The following is a 25,926-nucleotide window of genomic DNA, read 5'->3' as shown; positions in this document are numbered from 1 at the left end:
CGCGAGGCTGGCAGGCGGGGAGCGGTGGGCAGCGGCGAGGGCGCCGCGGCCGGCCGCCGTGGTGAGGGGGTGGTGCGCGGAGATAGAAATGTGAGGGAACCTGTGGCCACTCTCAGCAGGACGAAGCCTTCACGCAGGATCAACCCAACTCCGGTGAGCGAAGAGCGGTCACTGTCCAAGCCCAAGACCTGCTTCACCTCACCCCCAATCAGCTGTGTCCCCAGTTCCCAACCCTCAGCCCTGGACACTAGCCCTTGGGGCCTTGGCCTTCCCCCAGGGTGCAGAAGTCTGCAGGAGGAGCGGGCGATGCTCAGGAAGGAGCGGTATGGCCGTGCCGCTCGCTGGATGTCCGCTTCCTCCCCGTGGGGGACCTGGAGGGCTTTCCCTCCTAAGTGACTCCCCGGGGCCTCTGGGTTTGTTGCCTGGGCTGTGGATACCTTCTCTGAGGGATCCCTGTGACTGTGGCCTGGGAGCCGGGCTGACTGACCCTCCTGCTGTCTCTGTCCTCATAGCTCTAAGCAGCTGCAGCAGTCACCAGCCCCCACCTGCCCCCTCCCGGAATCGGGACCGCCCCTCCCCAGCCGGACGGGAAGCCTCGCCGCGGAACCCGCGGACCCTGCCCGAGTGTCGTCCCGCCAGCGCCTGGAGGTGGTAGCCCTCGTCTACTCCTCCTGCATTGCTGGTGAGTGAGCCCAGAGGGCTGCCGGGAGCACCGTGCAGAACTGTGTGCAAGAGGATCACCAAGGCGTGCAAAACTGAGACGCAGCTCCAAATGGTGCCCAGTACAATGGAATTTCTTTTTATATCCAGAAAATCTGGTACCAAACCTCTTCTTGGAGCTTTACTTCGTCCTTCAGCTCCTTACTGCCCGGAGGATGGTGGCTGCCAAGGACAGTGACGTTGAACCAAGTCAAGGTACCCTGGGTCAGTGAGCAAGACTGGTTTTGAGAGTGGGCTCTGCAGATGGGATGGTCCTTCCTGACAGCTCATTGCTACCCTAGATTCCCTGGAAAGCCCACTGTTCCAGAGCATCCACGACTGTGTCTTTTTCGCGGTCCAGGTTTTGGAGCATCAGTTTCAGTGAGTTCCCTGGCCGAGGCGTTTGGGCCTTGTTCTCCTTGTCTCTCTTGTTCTTAGGCCACTTTGGGTATGCTTGTGCATAACAGAGGTAGTGGCCCTGGACCTTTTCTTGCCTGTAAAAATTTTGTGTCAAGGCTATGGATTTATCCCCTCAAAATGTCAAATACTCTTGGCAGCCGACCTTGGGTTCGCTGCTGACTTTCTGGCCTGCTCACTTGTTCTCTTCTTCACGGGGTCTCACTTCCTCATCGTTTGTCTCCATCACATTGACCCTTGGTGTACCCGCTCCGTGTTCCAGACGTGCTACATGTGGTGTGTCGGTGCTGCTCCCTGTGTCAGCTGGTCCCAGTCCCAGTCACGTGTGTTCTCATCTCTGCAGGATTCTTTCCTACCTGGACAAAGGGACCTTAAAGCTGCTGGCTGAGAATGAGCGGCTGCTGTGCTTCTCCCCGGCTCTGCAAGGCCGCCTTCGAGCTGCCTATGAGGGCAGCGTTGCCAAGGTAGTGACACCAGCTGAAATGCCCACTGGTCTGGACCTGGCCTTCCCAGCTTTCACAGATGAGTTTAGGCACCTTGCTCTTCACCATTAAGTGACCTATGGAATAACCTGGCAAGACAAAGGGTTGCATCTTCTGACCATAGCTCATTGGGCTTTAGTCCTGATGTCACTGCCATGTTTCAGGTCTCTCTGACGATGCCACCCTCTGCTCAAGCTGTCTCCTTTCAGCCAGAGACTGACAATCGTGCCAATTTCTCCAGTGACCGGGCCTTTCATACCTTTAAAAAACAGAGGTGAAAAGAGAACTTTTGGGGAGGGGGATGAAGTAACACTCTCTGGAATAGGCAGCTGTTTTATTGTCCTAGAACCTAGAGTCTAGCAAGTAAGTGGTGGGTTAGTGCCACCAGGCCCTTCATGACAACCACTGCAGGGCCGTCACTGTTCTGTGCTCATGGACTTGAACCCTGAGCTTAGCCGTCTCACGGCACATGAGCTCAGTCCCTTTCTCAGACACGCATGTGCCCAGATTGACTTTCGCTGCCCACAGAAGCGAGTGCGCAAGGGCTGCAATGCCCGGTAGCTGGGTCTGTGGCATCTCCATAGAGTGATTTCGAGGCTAAGGAATGGGGCTGTGGGCAGGGGTGGCCTTGGCCTTCGAAGCAAGGAGGCCACACTTGGAAATGAGTGAGGTAGCTGTGCAGCATCTGATCAGGCCTTGTGTGTCTGTCAGGGATGTATTCTATGAAGTGCTTCGAGAGTGGGAAGATCGCCATGAGGAGCCTGGCTGGGACTTTGAGAAGGGACTGGGCAGCAGGATCAGGTGGGTGCTCATACCCTGGTCACCTTCTTGCTTCTGACAGCAGCTCAGTGGTGCTCAGCAGGCTGCCGGAGAAAGGCTTTCTCCACTCTTTCCAGCCCAGTTATTTTCTCCTCAGTTTGGTGCTTGATAGCTCTGCCTATGCTCAGAGGGGACCTGTCTGCCTGTTTCTCCTACTCCGAAGTGCAGACGGCTTAGTTTGCTTAGATTTTGTCCTGAGCCGGTGGCAAGACTCCTTCCACTTGCATTTTCTCCATCATGGAGTTGAAGCGAGTCTGATGGCTTTGCATAGGGGCTGGCCAGGCTGTAGAGTGTCCTCTGCCCTCTGTCCACTCAGTCTCATTGATGTTGGTCATGAAGCTGACTGGTACTGTGTGGCCTGCAGAGCTGGCAGTGGCATTGCTTGTTTGGTTAAGCACACCTCTAGCCTCTCAGCATGTTGGTGCTGAGAGAGGGTTCCTCGTTTTCTCCCATGTCCCTGAGTAGGCCAGCTCTGCTCCCATCCCCAGGCAGTGGCTGAGAAGCCCAAGAATTGGCTTGCTTTCCTAGGTCTTTCTCCTTCCCTCCTTCCCACACTCCATGCCTGCCTCTTACTCTCCAGAGCCATGATGAGTCAGCTCTCTGCAGCCTGCAGCCACAGCCACTTTGTTCGGCTTTTCCAAAAACAACTTCTTCAGGTAATAGCTTTTGCAGGAGTTTAACCTACAGCAGGTACTGTAGGCTACCAGGAGAGGTAGCACTCTGGACAGGTTCCTTGGGTGGTATTTCACATTCAAGTGCCAGAGCAGAAACAGTACTCTGACCTCTCCATAGCCTGTGCCCCATACCTTGTGCCCTCCCAAGCCTTTTACCACCTTCTTTCCCTTGGCGTGTGCCACGGTAGAAAGACAACAGGCTTCATAGACCTCTTCACATCCTAGCTCTAGTGACCCTGGGCAAGTGCTTGTTTACAGTTTCACTTTCTCTACCTTTAGAATAAAAATAAAATCCCTGCTTCAAAAACTGCCCAGAGCCCCTGACATGGAGTCAGCTCTCCAGAAATGTTCCTTACTTTGTCCTTTCTGTCGGCTCTCTCTCCTCTCCCGGCCACCCTAGATGTGCCAGAGCCCTGGTGGTGCTGGGGGTCCCGTCTTGGGTGAGGCCCCAGATGTGCTGAATATGCTGGGAGCTGACAAGCTGGGGCGCCTACGGCGGCTCCAGGAACGGCTTGCAGCCCCTCCAAGCGGTGGGGGGCCCTGCCCGCCCCCCACCTTCCCAGGCTGTCAAGGTTTCTTCAAGGACTTCATTCTGAGTGCCAGCAGGTAAAGGTCCTGTGTCTTACAGGGAGGGGGCAGAAGTTAGGAGAGGTTTGGCTTCCCAAAAGGACAACCCCTTCTCTCCTTTCCCTGGGATATAATAGGGTGGGGCCAAGTGGTCTCATTTTTGCCCCCTCCTCCTCCCCGCTCCCAGCTTCCAGTTTAATCAGCATCTCATGGATAGTCTGAGCCTGAAGATCCAGGAGCTCAATGGCCTCCCACTGCCTCAGCATGAGCCTGGGGATGAAGATGGGGAGTCAGATGTGGACTGGCAGGTTAGCAGAACAAGGAAGGATGGGCCCAACCTGGGAGAGGAGGGTAGATAGTACAAATAGGAAGGCAGATTTGGAAACTTTCTGGAAGCCTTAGGTGTGTCACTGTTGCTCCTTTGGTTCCTTGCAGGGTGAGCGGAGGCAGTTTGCTGTGGTGCTTCTTAGTCTGAGACTTCTGGCTAAATTTCTGGGCTTTGTGGCTTTCCTGCCGTACCGGGGGCCTGAACCACCTCAGAGCCGGGAGCTTCAGGACTCGTTTGTGGCCCTTAGGAGCCAGGTGAATGAGCGCAAAGCCCTGGGTAGGAGGGAGCTGGGAGCTGGGCAAAATGCAGAGGCTGGCTGTTTCCTTGGCTGTTCTGGAAAGCTGGCAGGTGAGGAATGGCACCCAGGACCCGCTGCCTGCTGACCAAGCCCTGGCTCTCCCAGGTTCCTCCTGTCCTGGATGTGCGTGCACTGCTGCAGCAGGGGCTGCAGGCCCAGCGGGCGGTGCTCACAGTGCCCTGGCTGGTGGAGTTCCTGTCCTTTGCCGACCACATCGTCCCTCTGCTGGACTACTACCGGAGTGTCTTCACTCTCCTGCTGCACCTCCACCGGTGAATAGACAGGGCTGAGAAGAGGAGGCTGAAGCAGGAGGATTGCTGTGAGTTCCAGGCCAGCCTGGACTACATAGTGAGCTCAAGGCCAGCCTGAACTACATAGCGAGACCCTGTCTCAAAAACAAAGGATGTGTAGGGCCGCAGCAGGCAGGCCTGCTGCTTCTCAAGAGGCTGAGCTCCTGGGCTTCCTGTGCTGTTCGTCAGCCCTGAGCTTAGAGAGGTGGCCACTGGCCCACAGCAAGGGTGCGTGTGTGATGGTTTGCCTTGCCCTTGGCCCTTTTCTGTCTCCTGTGGCATAGCAGAGGTGATGAGATGGCAGGGGACACCATGAGATGCTGGCTGCTTATGTGACAGCAGTGCCTAGGAAGTCTGCGAGAGCAGTCCTTTCAGTGATGGCGTCTGTTCAGTCTGTCCCATCCCTGAGCACGCATTCCCTTTACATCCTCCATTTATCTTTCAGGAGCTTGGTCTTGTCATGGGAGGGTGAAGGAGAAATGTGTTTTCTAAACAAGCTGCTGCTGCTGGCCGTCCTGGGCTGGCTTTTCCAGGTGGGCAGCCTGCGGGTCCCAACATGGAGTGGTGCTGGAGCAGGGAGAGGACAGGAGCGCGCAGCGTGGGAGGGAGGCGGGGCCGGGGGTACCAATCTGGCTTCAGGGGCCTAGGCCCTGCCCTGTGATGTCATGAGGTGTAGACTCAGAAGTACCAGCTAGAGCATGGCTGCTCTCTTGCCAGATTCCCACAGTCCCTGAGGATTTCTTCTTTTTGGAAGAGTGTCAGGTGGATGCCTTGGAGGTGGACACAGCCACTTCAGAGCGTGGCTTGGTGAGCCAGCGGCCTGGGAGCCTAGCTGTCTGGGAAACCCAGGAAGACAAGCCCAGGGAAAATAAAAACTTCCTAGTTTTTTCTACCTGACGGCCACCCCTGGGCAGGCTGGGGAGGACCAACACCGCCTTTTGTCCCGCAGGACAGCGTGCCTGTGGTGGACCAGCAGCTTCTCTACACTTGCTGCCCCTACATCGGTGAGCAGGGGCTCCTCTCTCGCATCCCCAGGGCATCCCCACTGCTGGCCACGCTCCCTGAATGGTGCTGAGCCTGAGTACTTACCACCTGGGAGGCGTGGGCAAGGCTGGCAGGCTTCTGCCAGCGACAAAGAACTGAGACTTCCCTGCTGCAGGAGAGCTCCGGAAACTGCTCGCGTCGTGGGTTTCAGGCAGCAGTGGACGGAGTGGGGGTTTTGTGAGGAAAATCACCCCCACCACCACCACCGGCCTGGGGGCCCAGCTTCCCCCGAGCAGCCAAGGACTCCAGGTAGGGGCAGGGGCAGGGGCAGGGGCAGGGGCAGGGGCAGGCTGGTGCAGAAGGCGGCTGGGGCCTCATGGCACTGCTCTCCTCACAGGCACAGCTCGCCCAGGCCTTTTTCCACAACCAGCCTCCCTCACTGCGCAGGACTGTGGAGTTTGTGGCAGAGAGAATTGGGTCGAACTGTGTCAAACACATCAAGTAAGAGCGCCTGGAGGGTCCCTACCATTTTCCCTTTAGTCACCATGTTGCCAAAGTGAGAAGAGTCAGCTGGGAGAGCAGGAAGCCGACAAGCCCCCAAGCGAGTCTTAACCAAACATCCTTTTCAGTTCGCAGCCCCTTTCGATTCAACCTAACTACCCCAAACCTTGCTGTTCCTGCTGCAGGGCAACGCTGGTGGCAGATCTGGTTCGCCAAGCTGAGTCACTTCTCCAAGAGCAGCGAGTGACACAAGGCCAGGAAGTAGGGGATCCAGCCCAGTTGTTGGAGATCCTGTATTCCCAGCTGTGCCCGCATGGGGCTCAGGCATTGACACAGGGCCGGGAGTAAGAATCCAGATTTTTGGACCTCTCCTCCACTCTTGGCTTATTTTTCTGTTCGCTGTCCCCTTTGACACGCACATCCTGTACCCCCACCTCCATTTTCCTCTCTGCTCTAGGCTCATGCATCTTGAGGCACAAAGGTCAAGGCTGACTCGTGATGGGTGGGCTTCTCCCTCCTCCAGCACTTGGGGTGGGGTGGGAGGTGGGCAGTGCCTCTGTGCAGGCCTCACAGCCTCCTCCTGTTTCCTTTGAGGTTCTGCCAAAGGAAGAGCCCTGGGGCTGTGCGGGCACTGCTTCCAGAGGAGACCCCAGCAGCTGTATGTAGTAGGGCAGAGGCCTGGAACCAGCAGGCCCGTGTTGTATGTGCACGTGCATGCATGTATGTACGCGTGCATCTGTGTGAAGCCACTGGGGGTGGGGTCAGTCCTGGACTCGAGCAGCTCTTGCTGCCCTGGCCCCTGACTTGCTGTTCATCCTCCCAGGTTCTCAGCAGCGCAGAGAGCATTGCTGTGGGGCTGGCGACCGAGAAGGCCTGTGCGTGGTTGTCAGCCAATATCACAGGTGAGGTTGTGCAGGGTTTTTTTTTTTTTTTTTCGGGGGCGGCTACCAGGCATCAAACTCAGGACCTTGCACTTGCCAGGCAGGCGGTTGTACTGTTGAGCTATATCCCTGGCCCCAATTGTGCAGTTTTGAATGATAGACTGGAAGCCACGGGCTTCCAGTTTGGGAAGGTCAGCCCCAATTAGCTGGAAATGGGAAGGGTGTGGGTTGGCACGGCGAGCCTGTTCAGGGCCAGCCCAGTGACCCCGTTCCCATTATCCCCTGCAGCGCTGATCAGGAGGGAGGTGAAAGCTGCCGTGAGTCGCACACTTCGAGGCCAGGGTCCTGAACCTGCTGCCCGGGGGGAACGGAGGGGCTGCTCCCGCGCCTGTGAGCACCACGCTCCCCTCCCCTCTCACCTCATCTCCGAGATAAAAGTACACAGCTCCCTACTCCCTTCAGCTCCCTGTTTCCTTTCCCCGCTGTTCCTGGTTTCTTTCCTTTCCCACATCAGCTGCAGGATTTCTGTGTAGAAGCTTTCCGTGTTGTCTGGCTAGTTTGTTTCATTTGTTACTGAGAGAAAGTAGGTAAGGCAGAACAGAATCAAGGCATTTCCTTCATGTTCGACTTTTGGCACTCACATCCCCCATAGCACAAATAGGTCAATCTAGAGTTATGACAAAAGTGTATTTTACACAGATGGCAGTGGGAACAGGAGTCCCGTGGCTGTGAAGTATTGCAGTCTTAAGGGGCAGTTACTCCAGGAGCAGATGTGATTAGTGTTCTATGGGGGAGATGATGCTTTCTTAGTCATAAAATAATAGTTGTCCTACCTTGGTTTAAAAACTTTAGACTTTCTACAGGGTCAGCAAATAGTATATAGACCAAATTGAGCCTTTTTTCTCCTTGCATACTTAGGTTTGAACCCAGGGCCCCAGCCCTTCATTATTTTTAAGACAGAGTCCTGCTCAGTTGCCCAGGATGGATAGAACCTGGCAGTCTTCCTGCCTCAGCCTCCCTAGAGTACTAGGATTATAGGTGTGTGCCTCAGTGATTTGAGACAGGGTCTCACCACAGAGTCCAGGATGGCCTCAAACTTGTGGCAATGTTCCTGCTTCAGCCTCCCAAGCGCTGAGATTACAGGAATGTGGAGTCATGCCCAGCATGGCTGTTTCTGTGTTTTACTGCTTTTCCCATCCATTTGTACTGCATTTGTCTATGGCTGCTTTTGTGCTGCAGTGGCAGCACTGCATAGCCTAATGTACTTACTCTGTGGCTCTGGTCTAGCGTACTAGTCTAGGAATAAAGATGTGGAATAGGGACCAGGAAGCAATACTAAAAACTGAGAGGGTAGCCACGAAATAACTGGTTCTCACTGTGAAGATCTGTACTGAAACCTCTACTGTCTGAGGAGGTGAACAGAAGCCTGAGGAATAGGAGACATTCAGACTTGTGTCTAACAGGACTGTCCCCTGAGTGCTGTGAGATGCCCTCTAGGAGTTGGTCAGGTGGCTTGTCCCACACTGAGTGGCATCTCTGGAGCTGTCAGGCAGCTCATCATCCTTCCATTGATCTGCTCCATCCCTCCCCTTGGGTTTCCCTATGGTTAATTTTCCTAGCCATGCTGTACTGCTTGAGCCGCAGCTCTAGGGACACCCCAAGGTGTCCAGTTGCTTCACCCCTGGGTCCTATTTTCCTTTTCCTTCTGTCCCTCTCCACTGGCTGGTTCCCTCCCCATGCCTGTCAATGGGAGCCTGGCCCCAGCCTGGCATGAGGTCTCGCCCTACTCTCTGCAGGATGTGCTCTCCCTGGCTGTGGGGCCCCGGGACCCTGACGAAGGAGTGTCTCCAGAACACCTGGAGCAGCTCCTGGGCCAGCTTCGCCAGATGCTGCGGTGCCGCCAGGTGAGACTGGGCATGGGCCATGGAGGAGGTGTCAGCAGCAGAGCTGTGCTGGCCCAGGGCCAGTTCTCCCAGCGGTGAGATGGTGCTGATGGCTCCCTTTTCCCCTGCAGTTCCTGTGCCCACCTGCTGAGCAGCATCTGGCCAAGTGCTCTGTGGAGTTAGCGTCCCTCTTGGGTATGGCTTTTTATCGCACCCTGCTTGCACATCCTCCAGATCTCAGGAAGAAGTGCAAGCAAGACTGGAGGACAGAGCCCTCTTCACCTTCCATTTTCAGACCCTGATTTCCCTCTCTTCCATAGTTGCAGACCAGATCCCCATTCTAGGGCCCCCTGTACCACACAGGCTAGAGCGAGGAGAGGCACGGAGGCTTCTGCTGATGCTGGTTTCCCTGTGGAAAGATGACTTCCAGGGGCCAGTTCCACTGCAGCTGCTGCTGAGCCCGAGAAATGTGGGGCTTCTGGCAGACACTCGGCCACGGGAGGTAAGTCAGCCCAGAGAACAGGAAGGCTTCTTAGTCATTTGTGGCCGAGGGGCTTGCGGAGCTGCCGTGCTTCCTGTTCTGCCCTAAAGCAGACTCCCTGTGTTTGTCTCAAGTCCACACTGCAGCTCTGACTTTGGAGCCGTCTGTCCCAGTCCCGGTCACTCTGCAGTGCTCCGCAATGCTAATCTCCTCTGTGGTGGGCTTTTCAGTGGGACCTGCTGCTGTTTTTGCTACGGGAGCTGGTAAAAAAGGGTCTGATGGACCGAATGGAGATCGAGGCCGGCCTGGGCAGCCTCCATGAGGCCCCGTGGCCAGTGGTAAGTTGCCCCTTCCTCTTATCTCCCAGGAAGAGAGAGAGGTGTCATACGAGTAATGGGGAGAGAGCAGGTAGACTTGTGTCAGATTTCTTCAGGACACCCAGGGGTTGAGGCATGGCTGTTGTGGTTCTTTCAGACCGGAGCAGCTGTGTGAGGAACTGGGGTGGGGAGTATCTGGGGAGGGCAGCAGGGAACAATGAATATGGCTTTTTAAAATCAGGATAACTTGGATTTGAATCTCAGCCTAAGTTTTTTCTTTTGTGATTCAGGGAAAAGTAGTTTCAAGATGAGGTACTGTGTACTGAATTGGTAACAGTACCACAGGCAGATAAAGGCAGGATAGGTAAAGCCTCAGCCTCCTCCAGAGTTCACCTGCCACAATATACACCTCCCCAAATACTAGTAATCCAGGGTCACACATCCACCTTGGTACACTTTGGGGCATGTCTACCCCCTGATAACCTAGGGGTTGATCTTCAGACATCCCATGTCTGTCTTTTTTTGTCACCTTTGTCCTTAACTCCAGGACTTCTCTGAAGAATTAGCAACACTGACTCGCCTGTTTCTAGCTGAGCTCCACCTACCAGAACCTCAGCTAAGAGCTTGTGAGTTAGTGCAGCCAAGTCGGGGAGCAGTGCTGGCCCAGAGCTAGGGATCGTGCCTGCACCTCCGGAGGAGACCCGGGAACCCACTGTGGCTGAGAAGTGGGCTCTGTGACCAGACTACCTGCTCAGGAGGGAAGGAAGCATGTGGCACTGCAGTGGCCCACAGACTAGGCTTGCTGCCAGATTCCAGAGGAGAAGCCTAGATACTCCAGTCCTGAATAGAAGAGGTGGTGTTTCTTGGATGCTAAATGAAATGAGTGTAGCCTGGTGAACACGGTACACAGGCTTTGCAATCCCAGCATCTGTGAAACCTGTGGTCCCAGGGACTGACAGGCAAATGACTTATTTAACTTGTGAAGAAAGTTAACACATGGATCTTGGGAGGCCACATCTTACCACCAGGAACTGGACTGCCACATGCACCACAGAGAAGGTAGGATCCACTGGCTGAAATCCGCCATGATCTGGACCTTTGCCCTGTGCAGGTGGTAACTCTTCAGACCCTGTCTCCATCTAGAGATTAAGGACAGGGCAGAACATTGAGTTTTTTAAAAAATAAACTTTTAACAAGGGCTTGACAGCTGTTTTCCCCAGTATCTTCCTTTATAAGGTAGGCTCTGAGTTGGAAGCTGGAATCAGCCTGACCAGCTAGCTACCTGCCTACACCACCCTCGGAGAGCCTGTCTCCCACCCTGAGGTACTGTCTGCTGCTCACTTCCTGCAGTAGCGCAGAATTCTCCGGTGTGCAGCTCACCATGCTTAGGGGCAGGGTTAGGATGCAGTGCAGTTTCCACTGGTAGGGCAGCTTCTGGGGTGTCAGGTTTAGGTCAGGATATGCCTTGGAACAAAGCATTCTAGTTTTTTGGGTTAATCGTTGAGACCACATCTCTAAATGAACCAGTGATTTTGACAAAAGAGAGCAAAACATCACTTCAATAATGTGCATTAAATTCATTCCTACACAGTGTTTTTCTGTGAGGAGAATAAGACAATTTCTTTTTCACCCTTTGAGTGGCTTGTAAAATCTATGCAAGCAACATTTCTTAGGGGAAGAATTCCTAGTTGTCAGAAAGGTTGCTGACCCAGATTTTCTGGCCTCAGAGAGATCTCCCTGTGCTACCACAGTGAAGCCAGAAGGTGCCATCAACATGCCAGAGACAGGAGTTTCTCAGTCACACTTCTCCTTACTTGCCATGGCCCACCACGCCTCTTTCCCCTCCACTCATCCCAGCCACACCTTTAAAATTACCGCATGAACCTTTTCTCCTAATCTCTTCATTATCAAAAGGCTTTCTCTTTATCCTTCAAATCCAGTGCCTTAAAATCAAGTTTGTCTTTGGGACTGAACCCAGGGCCTTGGCACACGCTAAAAATGTACAGTGCCACTGAGCTACACTCCCAGCCCTCTCAAAGTTTTTAAGAAATGTGTTTTTCATGCTGGGTGTGGTGGCACAAACCTGTACTGCCGGCACAGGAGGCTCAGGCAGGAGGCTCAGGCTGAGGCAGGAAGATCTCTTAAGTTTGAGGCCAACCTGGGCTACATAGTGAGTTGAAGGCCACCCTGCTCTGATAGCCTAGGCTGGCCTTGAACACACAGCAATCCTCCTGATCCCCCTGGAATTACATGTGCCACCACGCCCAGCTTGTTTTTGCTTTCTGTGCTGAGGCAAGCATTACAATGATATGGTTAAGCCACAGCAAAGCCGAGCCTGGCTGAGGGTAAATAGCAGGATCACAACTACTTTTTGATGTGCTCAGGAGAGCCTAAATCCCCAAGGATGCTCTAGAAGCTAGGCTTATAAAGACATAGCTTAAGGCCACTGAGTTAAAAACACATGTTATGGGTACCTGTATGATCCCAGTAAAGGAACACTTCCTCCTGGTCTGTATAAGCGTTACAGGCTACTCTTAAGGGCTGTGGAGATGGGAAACTAAAGAACCAGTGAACTAATCAGATTCCCTCCATATATCTACACTCCGAATTGTCTAAACCAGCAGTCTTCAAAGTGTAGTCCCTAGACGAAGAGCCTCCCCATCACCTGGGACTTCCTAGAGATACAGATGCCACAGCCTCTCCCCATCTTACTGAGGAGCGGGTCAGGCCCAGCCTGAGTGTACGAAGGCCTTCAGGTGATTCTGTTGAATGTCAAAGTTTGAGAACCAGTCATCTAAATCAAAATCTGACTTTGCATTTAGCTGAATGGTCACTTGTGATTTGCTACAAAATAAGCCTCAGTATAGTCAGCCTTCAGTATCTCTGGGGGCTGGTTCCATGATGCTTAGGCCCTGCATAAAATGGTACAATATCATCATCGTCTACACTTTCATGTTTTTTTCTTCCTGTACTGTGTATCTGAGTCATTTCTAGATAGTACCTACTACAAGGGTAAGCTGAATATAAATAGTTGTTATCCTGTATTGTCTGAAAAATAATGACAAGAAGCAATGTTTTCCCCCAGTATTTTGGATCTGTGTTGGTTGGGGGCACAGATGTGGAACACAGATGAGGGCTGACTACTTACACTGCTGACTTGGGGCTGGTATGTAAGGGAAACAATGTCACTGCACGGCTGTCCCTTTCACCAGGATCCCTATACCGGCCCTCCTCTAGCTCTAGGATGTCTGCTCACCTTTTCACTTGGTGGTTGCTGGTGACTGCTAAGTAGCTGTGGACGCAGGGGCAGCAGTAAACTGCACAGTCTGAGTGTGGGCCTTGGAGCAGGCCGTATCCTGCCAGGCTCAAATGACAAACACAAAAGACCTCATTCCCTGAATACAAGTACACACGGGACTTCGGGTTTACACATATCCTGACCTTTCTGGTCAAGTCTTCATAAAAAGATTTATGTATGAAGAGATGGGAATACATAAATAGGGCATTAATTTATCAGGTGTTACAAAAACCTTAAGCAGAAAAATAAAAGTCTGAAAGCAAGTTTTTAAAACTTCAATAATATATAAATAACAATCTGAGGTAAGAGAAAAAGAAAGCCCTGCAGACGTTCTCAGAAGCAGAAACCCTTGCCGTGCTGCACAGAAAATCTTTGCCTCTTGCCCACAGCTGCTCAGTCCTCACATGACTACCCTCTACCACCAGAGACCCAGGCCACTGAACTGCAGGAGGGAGCCTCCCCATCGCCACTTCCTGGGAAACGGAATCGGCACGAACTTAGCACGGTGGGGCCAGAGCAGCTCCCTCCTGACCATTCCTTAATCTCCGCTGCCCGTTCTCACCTCCTTTCCCATCTTCAGAGTTCAGTTTTTAGTCTGAAGTTCCTCTTGCCAGCAGCCACCTCTACTCCTCAAAGAGGCAGCCCTGAGCCCTACCCCAGATTCATCCATTTCTACCCCAATGCCTCCTGGCGCTGGCGCAAAGACCCACATGTCAGGAAAGGGGAGAAAAGGCAAAATGAATAGGAAAGCATTTTGCAAAAATTGACCAGGGAGAAAAAGATTCTGAGTCAGCAGTCTGGTTTGGGCAGATGTTTTTAAAAAAACTTTCTGCTTTGGTCCTAAGCACCACAGGGGCAAGGTGCCTGCCAGAAGGCAGGAGAGTGGAGTCCCGGTCGGTGGCCGCTTGCTTCCTGCCAGCTCTCCCAGAGGCCGGGGCAGGATTAAGGAGGCGCCTCACCAGAGTTCCCCAACTCTGATAGCCGAGTCCCAGAAATGCAAAATGAAGGTGAGAAATCCAAAAGGTGAGTTGAGTTTCATTCTCTGGACAGCTAGGGCCAGGACCCCAAATTGCTCAGTGCAGAGCTGCCAGAGGTTACCAAGGACTACTGGCTTTGCTGGCAACCCTGGGCTAGCGCCATCTGCGAAGCTGGCCACCAGAGGTAGCCTCGGCTCTTCTCACCTCAGGGCCATGGCATCAGCTTAGCAGCACCATCATCTTGCCAAGGCAATGTTAGCTACCAAGGAAGGAAGCCAGTCTGGCCACGATCAGGGGCTGCTGTTTGATAAAGGAACTCAGGACATGAGGAGGGAAGCCTGGAGCACCCAGTTCTACCTGAAAGTGAGAAGGAAGAGTTAGAGGTGAAAACAGACCTGAAGGTGCCAGGGCCTTCCCATCCCAACAGCCACCCTGCATGTGGCAATGGGAGGTATACCAGGCCCTACAGCCCCTGTCTACAAACCCCTGGGCTCCACGGCTGAGACCTCAGCATTAGCTCTCACCTCCTACTGACAGAGTTTGAGTCATGGGACTGAAAACAGAAAGCCAAATCAAATGATTCTGCTCTGCCAAGGCTTCTATTTGGGGAGAAAGGGCTTAAAACAGGATCTCACTAAGTTGCCCAGGCTGGCCTTAACTTACTACGTAGCCCAGGTTGGCCTTGAACTTGAGATCCTCCTGCCTCAACTTCCTGAGTGCTGTGATTACAGGTGTGCACCACTGCACCCTGCTTAGAGGCAGATGCCTTACCTTGCAATGATTCAGCTACAGTCTAAGGACCCGAGGGTCAGCCACAGGATACAACTTCAGAAGGTACAAGCAACTTCAGAAAGGCTCTCATTCCCCCACCTCTGACTCCCCATTGCAAGCCCCGAAAGCCTCGAGTCTCCAGCTATCAGGCAAACGGCCTGGCTGCTGAAGGGTGTTGCTCGGAGGACAGAGATATCACAACATGTGCTGTGAAGCCAGTATCACCTGGGCCAAGTAGATGACTCTGGTAATTTCCTTCCCTTCCACGGTGACAGGCTGCAGGATCCAGGCACTAGGCAGAATCTCCCCTCGGACCATTTCTCTCCTGGGTCTTGGCATGGATGTGTCATATACAGACTGAGCTGCCAGGACACACAGGTGCCCCTGGGGACAGAGACATGAGTCAAGGGAGAAGCTCCATATAGTCGGCATGGTGGAAGGCAACACTGGGCCAGCCTTCAGGCTGCCCCTGCCCTGGCCCCATCCCCAGTGCTCTCCTTCCCATGGAGGACCCAATGCCCACGCCATTTCTCACAGTGCTCCAGCCCACATTCTTCCCATGACATCTTTACCACCAGCGAGGGAGGCACCTCTTTGGCTTCTACGCAGACACAACAGAAATCCCGTGGCTGCTTCAGCGCACACAGGGAGGCACTGCACACCAGGTACACTGGAGAGGCAGGGCAAGGCAGTCAGGGGCTGTGGGCAGACCTTCTAAGTCCTTTGCACCTGCGACCCCCTTTGTTCCCTGACTGATACCCAAGGAAAGCTAGGCCAAGCACTCTGGGGTGGCTGAGGAGCGGGCCTCCCAACAGGGCTGCCTCCAAACCTCTACCTCCATCCCTGGACAGTCCACTGCACATGTCAGAAACTTGGCCCCCAGAAGCCTCCCTCCTCTGGACTCACCCAGGCTGATGCTGTTGGTCACCCGCTGGTGCAGCCTTGCTGTCTGGATGGGCTTGTGATACAGGGGCCACAGGGTTGGGTCACTCACAGCTGCCCACACATGAGACAGTGGCTGGGCCACCACACCTGCCCCCAAGAAGCCGTGCCGAGTAGAAGAAAATTCCTTGTAGTAAAGCTGTACCTCCTGCTCCTCACCTTGATAGCTGGAGGACACCAAGGATCAGAAAGAGGAAACGATAAAATATAAAACAATGGGTTCCAGCTAAGCATGGTGGTGCACGTCTAATTCCAGCACTTGGATAGGCTGAGGCAGAAGGATTACAAGTTGGAGCCCAGCCCAGTTATTTAGTGACTGAGACCTTATCTAAAATTTTAAAAAAGGGGTGGAAATGTAGTCCAGGGTGACAATTCTGGGTTCCAGTACCAGGAAAACAAAACAAAACAAGATTCCAAAGCAGAAAGGAGTAGTTCAGGGCATGGATTCTGGGGAGCCAGGCAGAAAAGCCAAGCAAGACAAGGGCAGTGCTGGGACGCTGCAAAGGGACTTACTTCCAGCCAGCTGTTGCCTGGCGGCTGAAGAGGTTGTGCAGATTATCTGAACATGCAGCCATTACCTGGGGACACAGTTGCCATATTAAATTAGTCAGCAGAGTACACACCAGGCCCCTAGGTCGGTGAATGCCTGCCTCTCAAGACAGAGGGCCACTGATGAGGGCCACAGCTGTGGTGGCCCTGACCTTCGCAGCTCCCTCTGCCTCCGCCCCAGCAGTGGTCTGGCTACAGCAGTGGTGGGGATGAGTGCGGCAGTTACATCAGCCATGGAAGTGTCCACGATGTGCTGGGCCAAATCCTGGTAGGAGGAGGAGAAGCAGGTCCCCAAGCTAGACAGGCTGGATGGGGCGCAGCAGCAACTGCCCAGGAAGCCTCTGTGGCCTGTGAGAAACAGGTGGAGGCTCTGAGACCGCACTGAACGCAGAACCTCAGGCCAGTGACAGCTCTCAGCAGGGACACTGACATAAGCGCAGATACCCTCAGGCCAGTGACTCACCAGAGTCCCCAAACCAGGATCTATATCCCACCTGCCCAGCACTTACTGCAGTCTGTGCTCTTCGGGGCAGATCCAGCCAGATACAGGTTACTGTTCCTCGTTGAAGTCCAGCTCCGCCCATCCCCCATCCAGGTGTCTCCAGAATCACCCAAGTTCAAGTTCCTCTGTGGAACAGAGAACATTCAGGGCCAGAGAGCCGGCAAGGAGGTACAGAATGATCTCACTGCTTCCCTGTCATGCCTCTGTTTACAGAGCCTCCTGGCTGGGATTCCAAGAGGTGGAATGCCCCCAAGAAGTCACAAACAAGAGAAATCAGTCCTGCAACATCTTGCCCTCCAGGCCAGTTTTCAGAATTCCCACAGGAATCAGAACAACTGAAAGGCAACCTTGTGGATGGCAGTGGGAGGCTCTCTGTACCGCCCTGGCAACAGGAATAAGGTCATAGCTTTGGGGTGGGAGGCTGGTGTGGATCATAAAGCCGAAGTGGAAGGTGTGTCCGAGAGGAAAAACACTGTGCCCTGCAAAGCTGAACCCCTGATCCCTGCCTCCAGGAGCAGCTGCTAGGCCAAAGTCCTAATGTGGAACCAGATGAGGCTGACCCTTTGGGTCTACGACATAGCCCTGACCTCCGCTGGCCCCAACAGGCAGTCACCATATGATTTTTTTTTTTTTTTTGCAAGTACAAAAGCCCGTTTTATTTTATGTTAGTGGTTGACATATGATCTTTATCATCCCCACTTAACCCAGCACTCTATGGAGCCAAGAATGGTGAGCAAAGACGCCCTGCTTCCTCACCTCACTCCACCACCTGCTGCAGCAGAGGGCAGCTCAACCTGCCTTACGTCTGATTTCTTAGCACCCTCTCAGAAGCCTGGAATTACTGACCTCTCCACCTGCCTTGCCTACCTCTCCTCGTGGGAGACTTCCTGTTAGGAGCACAAACACCTCCCTGTCTTCACACATGCACTTCCTGAAATGCTCTGCTCCCTTCCACCACATGCTCTCCAGAATCTGCCCTCCTCTCTGCTCCAAGCAACAGTCACCTTCCAGGCTCTCAGCCCTCCCTCCCTCCCTCCCTCCGAGTGAAGCCTGCCCAGGAGTCCCACCCCCAAATCCCTCCTATTTCTTTTGTTGATCGGTCAACCACATACTAATATTCTGTAATTCTTTCAGATTCAGGCCAAGGCCCTACTTCTTATCTTACTCTGTAGTTTGTTCCTAGTTGATCTCATCTGTTCCCAGTGCTACCCTGATGCCTTCCAAGTACAATCATGGATTAATTAATACATATTGCTAAGACAACTGGGTAGCCATCTCAAAAACAGACCACACCAGACACCCTCCAGAAATCATGCCAAAATAAATCTTTCATGCTTTGTGAATCAAAGGTATGTCGAGGGTGGGGGAATTGTAACACTGTAAAAGAATATAACAAAGGCAAAGTGGGGGGGTTACAACAAATAAACACCCTGCTATGTTAAATATTATAATAATATATATTTAAAATAAAATCTTTTAAGCTGGCATGGTGGTACGTGCAGGATGATTACAAGTTTGAGCCCAACTTTAGCAACACAATGGCTTACGGAGAGCCTGTCTCAAAACAAAACAAATCAAGGTGGAGTGCTTGGGACGTAGCTCAGTGCAAAGGTTCTGAGTTCAATCCTCAGCACTACTAAAAATATAAAAATAATTCGTATTATTAAAAACAAACCAGCAGAGGCTGGGGATTTAGCTCAGTGGCACAGCACCTGCCCAGCAAGGGCAAGGCCGTAATTTTAACCCGAAACAAAAAAAAAAAAAAAAAAAAAAAAAAAAAAAAAAAAAAAAAAAAAAAAAAAAGAAAAATTTTAGCTTTAAATAGATCAATGAAAAGAAATAAAAATGAATTAATTCTATGAACAACTGTATACCAACAGATTAGATAACTTAGATGAAATGGGCAAATTTCTAGAATGACATACACTACTGACACTGACACAAAAAGAAACAGAAAATCTGAACAGACATTTAACAAGTTACCAAATTAGTAATAAAAAAATTCCCACCAAGAAAAACTCAAGACAAGATAGCAAAATCTGCCAAACTAATTAAGCATTAATAGTAATTCTTCTAAAAACCAGAACACTTGCCAATTCATTCTACAAAGGCAAAATTACCAGGCAGAGATTATAAATTACTGACCAATATCTTTAGCAATATACTAAAAACTTCCTCAACAAAATACTAGTGAACTCAATCTAGCAATATGTCAAGAAGGTTACAAATCATAACCAAATGGGATTTATTCCAGGAATGTCAAGTTGGTTCAACACATAAAAATCAATGAACTACCATATTAATAAGGGAAAAACCCCACATGATCATCTCAATAGACAGAAAAGAGTAAATTCAATACTCCTTTCCAGTTAAAAAACACACTCAACAAATGAGGGGGAAAAAGGAAATTTCCCCAGCTCGATAACGGTCAGCTACAGAAAACTCACAGCTAACATCCTGCTTAACAGTACAAGACTACACGCTTTCCTCCTCAAATCAGGAACAGAAAAGATGTCTGCTCTTACCACTTCTATACACTGTGTCAGGGATTCTAGGAAAGGTAGGCAACGCAGTTAGGTAAGGAAATAACAAAAAAGGCAGATGATAAGATTCTGTATACAGAATATCCCAAGGAATTTCCTAAAGTACTATAAGAGTGTTCAGCGGAGGAATACAAAACAAGATCCATATACACAAATCAGTTATAAACCAAAAATGAAGTTAAAACAATTCCACTTATAATAGAACCAAAAGGAACAAAGTACTTAAGAACAAATTTAACAAGTGAAAGCTGTATGCTGTTCTGCAAACTTTAAAACACCGTTGAGCTGGGCATGATGGCGCATACCTATAATTCTAGCACTCAGGAGGCTGAGGCAGGAGAATCGTCATTGCGGCCAGCCTGGGCTACATAGTGAGTTTGAGGCCAGCCTAGACTACATAGCAAGACCCTGGCTGAAAAAAAAAAAAGTTGGAATAAAATAAAACCTAAATAAATAAGAGTTGGAACTAAAGTGTTAACTTGTTAAGATGCAACACTCCTTTCCACCTTGATGGAAAATTCAGTGAAATCCCAATCAAAACCCCAGGTGACTTCTTTGCAAAAAGTAACAAGCTGACTGTAAAATTCATACAGGAATTTAAGAGACTCAGAACAGGTAAAGTCATCTTTTTTGTTTTGTTTGTTTGTTTGTTTGTTTCTTTCAGGTAAAGTCATCTTGAAAAAGACACAAAGTTGAAGGACACATGCTTTCTGATGTCACAATCTACAGCTGACCTCAAAAGCTACAGAAATCAAGGCATCGTGGTCCTGGCATAAGAACACGCAGCTCAGTGGTAGAGTATCAAGTGCTTAGTATGTGTGAAGCCCTGCCTTCAATCCCTAGCACCCAAAAAGTGGGCAAAGATACAGATCAATGGAATACGAAGTCCAAAAATAAACCCATATATCTCTAATCTACTGATGTTCCACAAGGATGCTGAGACAATTCAATGGGGGAAAAGCAGGTTTTCTGACAAATGGTGATGAGAACTGGACATCCACATTCAACTTCAACCTTCTATCTCTTAACGTAAGAAATTAACACAAAACAATTCAAAGATCTAGATGTAGGAGCTACAAATGTAAAACTCTTACTGGCTAATCACAGAAGAAAAGATATGTGATTGTTGTGACCTTGGACTAGGCATTCGTTTCTTAAATATGACACACACGAAAAGAAAACAAATGACATTATCAAAATTTTATAAATTTTAAACATTTGTGCATCAAAGAGCATACTGAAAAGACAACACAAAATGGGAGAAAGTTTTTAGAAATCATACTTCTGATCAGGTTTTGTATTAGAATATATAAAAAACTATTGCCAGGCATAGTGGTGCACACCTGTAAGCCCAGCAGTCAGAAGGCTGAGGCAGGAGAGTCACCGTGAGATTGAGGCCAGCCTGGGCTACACAGTGAGTTCAAGGCCAGCCTGAGCTACACAGCAGGACTCTGTCTAAAAAACAAAATGAAAAAAAACCTATTAATAATAAAAAGACCAAAATCCAATTTTAAAAATGAGCAAAAGATCTGGAAAGATACAAAACTGTATATGAAAAGATGTTCAATACTATTTAGCCATCAAGTAAGGCAGCACATCACATCTACCCAGACTGCAATAACCAAACATAGCCCGCCCTCAGTGCCCGCTCACAACTGGCTCCTCAGGACACCAAAATCTGAGCTATTCAAATCTCTTAAATAAAATGGCATAGTGTTTTCCATATCCTACATCCTCCTATAACCTCTAAGTAATCCCTAGATTATGTATAATATCTAATTCTGTACATGAAAACACTATGTGTTATGGTTTGTATCTAGATATCCCCCCAAAGCCCCATGTGCTCATAGGTGTGGCTTTTGGGGGGTGGCTGTATTTAAGGTGTGTGGATGTGGATTAAGAGTATGATAAATGGGGCTGGAGATTTAGCTCAGCAGCACAGCGCCTTCGATTCCTAGTACCAGAAAAAAAAACAAACAAAAAGAGTGTGATAATTGGGTCAGTCTTCTGATTGGTTTAGCACTGTTCTGGGGTAGATGACGGGAGCCCCAGCCTAGGTGTGTGTAGCACCAATCAACAGGCTTGTAGCCTGGAAGGAATATAAAGGGACAGTAAGAAGGCAGGCTGGGTGCTCGCTGCCTTCTGCCTGCCACAGGATGGACTGTTTCTCCTCAGCGATGCCTCTCTGCCATGCCGCCTGCCTTAGAGCCAGCTGAGTATGGACTGAAACCTCTACGAACTGTAAGCTTAAGTAAACCCTTCCTCCTTTAACTTATTTTGCCTTAGCAAAGAGTAAAGTCAGATAAGATATAAATAGCTGCTATGCTGTATTGTTTGGGAATAATAACAAGAAAAGGCCTGTAGCCTCTATACAGATGCAGCCATCTTAGATCTAACTACATAGTATACATCAGCAACAATGTAACATTTTAGATATTTTTGATGGACAGTTGATTAAATCTGAAGATGTGGAACCTATGGATACAGAGGATGGACAGTAACAGCAAGTGCTGGTAAGGATCTGGCATTATACTGCTGGTGGGAATATATATAATGTATCCCCTTTGAAAAACAGTCTGGCTTTTCCTCTATGACCCCAAAATTCAATCCTAGGTATATACCCAAGAGAAATTAAAACATGTTGACACAAAAAAACCTGTGCAGCCTCTAAATTAGCTTTATTTCTAAAGCACATTTTGGTTTACTGTAAGAAGGCATTAGATCTTTTTAAAAACTAGTAAATAAGTATGCATGGCAGCATTATTAGCAAGAGGCAAAAGAGACACAACTTCTATATCCATCAGCTATTGAACAGATAAATAAAAGGTGGTCTACTCATAAATTAGATTCTTTCGTTGGAGGGTGGTTGAGATTGAAAGCAGGGCTTTCACACAGAGTTACATCCCTTTTTATGTTTTACTTTGAGGCAGGGTCTCATTAAATTGCTAGACTGACCAGGCTGGGTTTGAATTTGTGATCCTCCTGCCTCAGTCTCCCAGACTGCTGGGATTATAGGCATGCACCACCATGCTCACTCTACAATGGAATATTATTTGGCCATTAAAAGGAATGAAGTTGAAAGTGTCAAGAATATGAATCCCTATAGGCTGAATTATCATTTCCAATAAACGGATTATTTTATCAGAGCCTCACATCTGATGACTGATGACGCTGAGAGAGCCATGTGAAGACAGACGCAGACACTGGAGTGACACGGCTGCAAGTTTAAGAATGCCAAGGACTGCAACAGCCACCAGGCGCATGGACAAAGGCAGGGATAGACTCCCACATGCTGCAGCTTTCCGAGGGAGTGTGGCACTGCTAACAGCAGGATTTCAGATCTGTGGCTTCCAGAACTATGGGGGAATACATTTCTGCTGTTGTAAACCACCCTGTGTGTGACTATTTGTGACAGTGATCCTAGGAAACTGATATTACCCCAGAAACATTATTCTAAGAGAGAGAAGCAGGATGAACAGGACCACATATTATGCGATTCCATATATAGAAAAATGCTGAGAAAAGGCAAATCCATAGAGACAGAAAAGAAATTAGTGGCTGCCTAGGGCTGAGAGATGGTAAGTTTGGGGAGAAATAAGTAATCGTGTAGAATTTGTTTTTTTTTTTGAGAGGGTGAACAAAAATGTTTTTAAACTGACTGTGGTACTGAAAGCACAACTCTATGAACATACACTAAAGGCCAATGAATTACAATAACAATGAAACTATGGCCGTTAAAGTGAGGAAGAATTCATTTTAAACAGATGGAGCATGTCAACAGGACTCAGGACTCAAGATGATCACAGCTCAAATGAGTAAAACTGGAACAATCAGAACAATGAAATCAATACACGACTCCATTAAGTTATAGTCCCCAGAATCCACTTTAAAAAATGTTTTTAATAAATAATTCTATACATTTTCCCTTATAACCTATGCAAGCATAGCTCCTATATCCCGAAAGTCCTGCCAATATCTGGCATCATCTGGCTAATTTTGGCCAACTTAATAAAGTTGTGTACAAGGGCTGATTAAAAACTACCCTGTGTGTTTAAATAAAAAAATTACAGAAAAAGAAACATTCTCATTAATCCCCCTCAAAATACATTACTCTTCATTTTAAACACACTCATCCCTCACTCTTGACACTTTCTGAAGCAGTTCTGGAAATCCTCTATCCTGAGTCATTATGGCATGTGATAAAAACTACAGTGAATGCTGGTGCTAAGTGCCATCCAACAGGAAGGCAGGCTTGTAAAAATACCAGTGTGTCCTCATCCACTTTGTTCACCAGATGTGTCACTGTGTGACCTCGGCTCTTTCCCAAAGTCAAAATGACTAGGAAAGATTAACATTTTAAATCAATTCAGGATATCAAGGCAGCCACAACAGTGCAACTAAATAAACTGAACTGTCTGGGGTGTGACCCTCCTGCCTCAGCCTCCTAGAGTGCTAGGTTATAGGAATGTGCCACCATACCTGGCTCCCAGCCAGATCTTACCTTGGTGATCTAGATCTGTCTTTCCAACTGCCTACTTGATTCTACCTGCTACATCTGGATTTCTTACAGGCACCTTCAACATAGGAAAGTGGAAATCTTGATCTTTCCCTAGATGTCCTCCTGTGTCTGTCCTCACTGACCACCATCCCTTCAGCTGCTCAAATCAGAAGTGTCTCTGTTCTCAGCCAGGCGTGGTGGCACATGCCCACATTTGGGAGGCTGAGGCAGGAGGATCGTTGTGCGTTCGAGGCCAGCCTGGGCTACAAAGTGAGCTCAAGGCCAGCCTGAACTGCATAGCGAGACCCTGTCTCAAAAAGACAAAAAAAAAGTGTCTCTGTTCTCAACTCTCCTTTCCCCTTCCTCTAACATCTCACAGTCGCCAAGTCCTTTATTTCCTCTCCTGCGTTACATCCACTTCTGTTCACCTTCACTGGCAACGCCCTTAAGCGAAGCAGTCGCCATCTCTCACTCCTCCTTTCTATGTCATCCTGCCGCCGCCTCCTGCTATGCAATCTCCTATTTCCCTTCTTAGAAGCTATCACTTTCAGCAGCTTTTGGTCCTTTCTGGGAAGTGACGTCATTAGAGCAAGTCCTTTCCCATGCCCTTCGCCCACCTCACCCTCTACATCCCTGCCTCACTGGCTTCATTTCATTCTTCACTGTCCCCTTCTCGTAGAGCCATCTTTCCTCTCCTGCTTCCAGTCTCGGTGTAATCACTTTCTCTCCAGAGATTCTACTGACCCCACAGGACATCCCGCCCTGTTTATGCAGGTTTCATGCCCCATTATTCTCCAAATAATTTATTGAAACAATCATAAAATAAACTGGTTAATATTTACCTAATAGTCACTTCCGGACCCTAAAACTGTGCCTACAAAATAAACACTTGAAAGAATGGATAAACAGAGAGGGAGGCAAAACTAACAGTGAGGCCATGAGACAGGCTCCTGTCAGCACTGGCCCCAGGAGGCACGGGTCCCGCCAAGTCTCCTGTCTCAGCAGTCCTGGTCCCTGTCTTGTTCACGTCTGCCCACTCACCACACTCTCTGGGGATGGGAGCTGGCCTGCCAAGGCCGGGCTGCTATTGTAACCAGAGGTGACGCCAGAGGAGAGGCTGCCATTGGAGCTGGTGCACAGGGAGCTGGAGCTGGCCAGGGCGTGTAGTTTTTCCTCTTCCTGGGAAGGACAGGTCATCATCAGCCAGCTTCTAGTGCACCCAGGAGTCCCTACTCCACCTCCCACCTCCCACGCCCCACGCCCCTCACTATACACCGTACACTCTTGCTCACAGAGCCGGGCCTGGGGTTGTAGCTGGTCTGTAGAGGAACAGTAGGCCCAGCCCGAGTAGGGCTGCCATGCCCTCCTCAGAGGGGCACAGCCCCAGGCTGAGCAGCCATGGTGACACGGCCTCAGACTGTCTGCCCTGACTCCAGGCCTATCCTGAAGTCGAGGCTCACCCTACTCCTCACCCTCAGCAGCTGGGAGATGATCTGCTGGCGGATTCGAAGCTTCTCCTGTGTAGTCCGCTCCCGCAGCCGCTTCCGTGCCCGGGCAATCTCTACCTTGGCCTCCTCACGGGCTTGCTGATAGTTACGCAGCATCTGCTCCATGTCAGTGGGTGGGTGGGCGGAACTCAGTGCTGACTCTGGGCTTCTGTGGAAATCACAGGGTGAAAGGATAGCTTCCAACATGGCGGATGGAGTCAGCCCTGCCTGCCTCACAGGCCACCCCCACCTCCTTCTTAAAGAGCTCATCCGCCCCACCCCATCTACCCTTTCCCGTAACTCCCCACTCCAGTCCTCCAGCATCCGATTCTCTCTGCCCCAGTCTGCCACATCCACCTCCACTGTCTGGATACCAACTCCATCCCCAGTTCCCCGCAGCTCCCCCTCTACCAGAGACCCTTTCTGCAGGTTCTGGGCCCCGTTACCTGGTGGTCTCTACAACATCCTTCCTCAGTTGCTGCAAGTATTCTCGGCGCTTGCTGGGCAAGTCCAGGTCCCAGGAGGGGAAAGCCCTGTTAGGCAGGAGGCTCAGTTGTTTCTGGGGACTCAGGCTTCGTGTCCGGCGGAAGGTGTGAAGTCGCTCAGCCTGCTCTCTCTTGAGAGTCTCAATGACTTGTTTTTGTCTGAGACAAAACATGACTGACTCACCGACCTGGCCCTGAGTGCCCTCACCTGATGTTCTACCCTCAACCCCTGGAAGATGCCAGAGATGGGCCA

The 25,926-nt window shown here is 50.3% G+C and overlaps 2 protein-coding genes and 1 long non-coding RNA gene across 13 annotated transcripts in view; 2 read left to right on the top strand and 1 right to left on the bottom strand.

Moving 5' to 3' along the window:
* Window positions 1-116: 116 nt before the first annotated feature.
* Cdan1 (codanin 1) lies at window positions 117-10,321 on the top strand (the record flags this gene model as incomplete). Of its 5 annotated transcripts, XM_013512438.1 has the most annotated exon segments (26): window positions 117-323; window positions 513-682; window positions 811-915; window positions 1,002-1,080; window positions 1,460-1,580; window positions 1,763-1,872; window positions 2,310-2,399; window positions 2,998-3,073; window positions 3,492-3,697; window positions 3,846-3,966; window positions 4,094-4,240; window positions 4,390-4,556; window positions 5,020-5,107; window positions 5,292-5,381; window positions 5,524-5,578; window positions 5,734-5,867; window positions 5,956-6,059; window positions 6,245-6,403; window positions 6,654-6,717; window positions 6,883-6,961; window positions 7,229-7,377; window positions 8,737-8,844; window positions 8,955-9,018; window positions 9,144-9,325; window positions 9,535-9,642; window positions 10,169-10,321. In XM_013512438.1, coding segments are annotated over 26 exon segments (3,109 nt in total), but the record flags the coding sequence as incomplete, so codon positions are not given.
* The window catches only part of Stard9 (StAR-related lipid transfer (START) domain containing 9), a 117,817-nt gene continuing 101,539 nt past the window's right edge, over window positions 9,649-25,926 (bottom strand). For 2 of the 6 annotated variants that reach the window (XM_013512435.1, XM_005381352.2), the window contains 11 exons: window positions 25,635-25,832; window positions 25,174-25,357; window positions 24,743-24,880; window positions 16,668-16,785; window positions 16,385-16,506; window positions 16,123-16,187; window positions 15,574-15,776; window positions 15,258-15,337; window positions 14,893-15,051; window positions 14,101-14,253; window positions 10,674-10,760 (listed from right to left, as the gene is read on the bottom strand). In XM_013512435.1, the coding sequence (XP_013367889.1) occupies window positions 14,152-14,253; window positions 14,893-15,051; window positions 15,258-15,337; window positions 15,574-15,776; window positions 16,123-16,187; window positions 16,385-16,506; window positions 16,668-16,785; window positions 24,743-24,880; window positions 25,174-25,357; window positions 25,635-25,832 (1,369 nt within the window). In that variant the 3' untranslated portion in view covers window positions 10,674-10,760; window positions 14,101-14,151. Of the gene's footprint in view, window positions 9,817-10,643; window positions 10,761-13,715; window positions 14,254-14,892; window positions 15,052-15,239; window positions 15,338-15,573; window positions 15,777-16,122; window positions 16,188-16,384; window positions 16,507-16,667; window positions 16,786-24,742; window positions 24,881-25,173; window positions 25,358-25,634; window positions 25,833-25,926 lie in introns of those variants that run through there. The other 4 variants (XM_005381351.2, XM_013512436.1, XM_013512434.1 and 1 more) reach the window with 3 other exon arrangements.
* LOC102025118 lies at window positions 21,405-23,278 on the top strand. Of its 2 annotated transcripts, none has more exons than XR_001233292.1 (3): window positions 21,405-21,444; window positions 21,654-21,716; window positions 22,349-23,278. It is a non-coding gene; the product is annotated as an uncharacterized LOC102025118 (long non-coding RNA). The 2 variants fall into 2 exon arrangements; XR_001233293.1 differs by having other exon boundaries at window positions 21,637-21,716.

Source organism: Chinchilla lanigera, unplaced genomic scaffold (assembly GCF_000276665.1).
Source record: "Chinchilla lanigera isolate Chin_1 unplaced genomic scaffold, ChiLan1.0 scaffold00015, whole genome shotgun sequence".
Taxonomy (NCBI): Eukaryota; Metazoa; Chordata; class Mammalia; order Rodentia; family Chinchillidae; genus Chinchilla; species Chinchilla lanigera.
The sequence above is the reverse complement of the archived record's forward strand: the minus strand, read 5'-3'. Positions and strand labels throughout refer to the sequence as shown.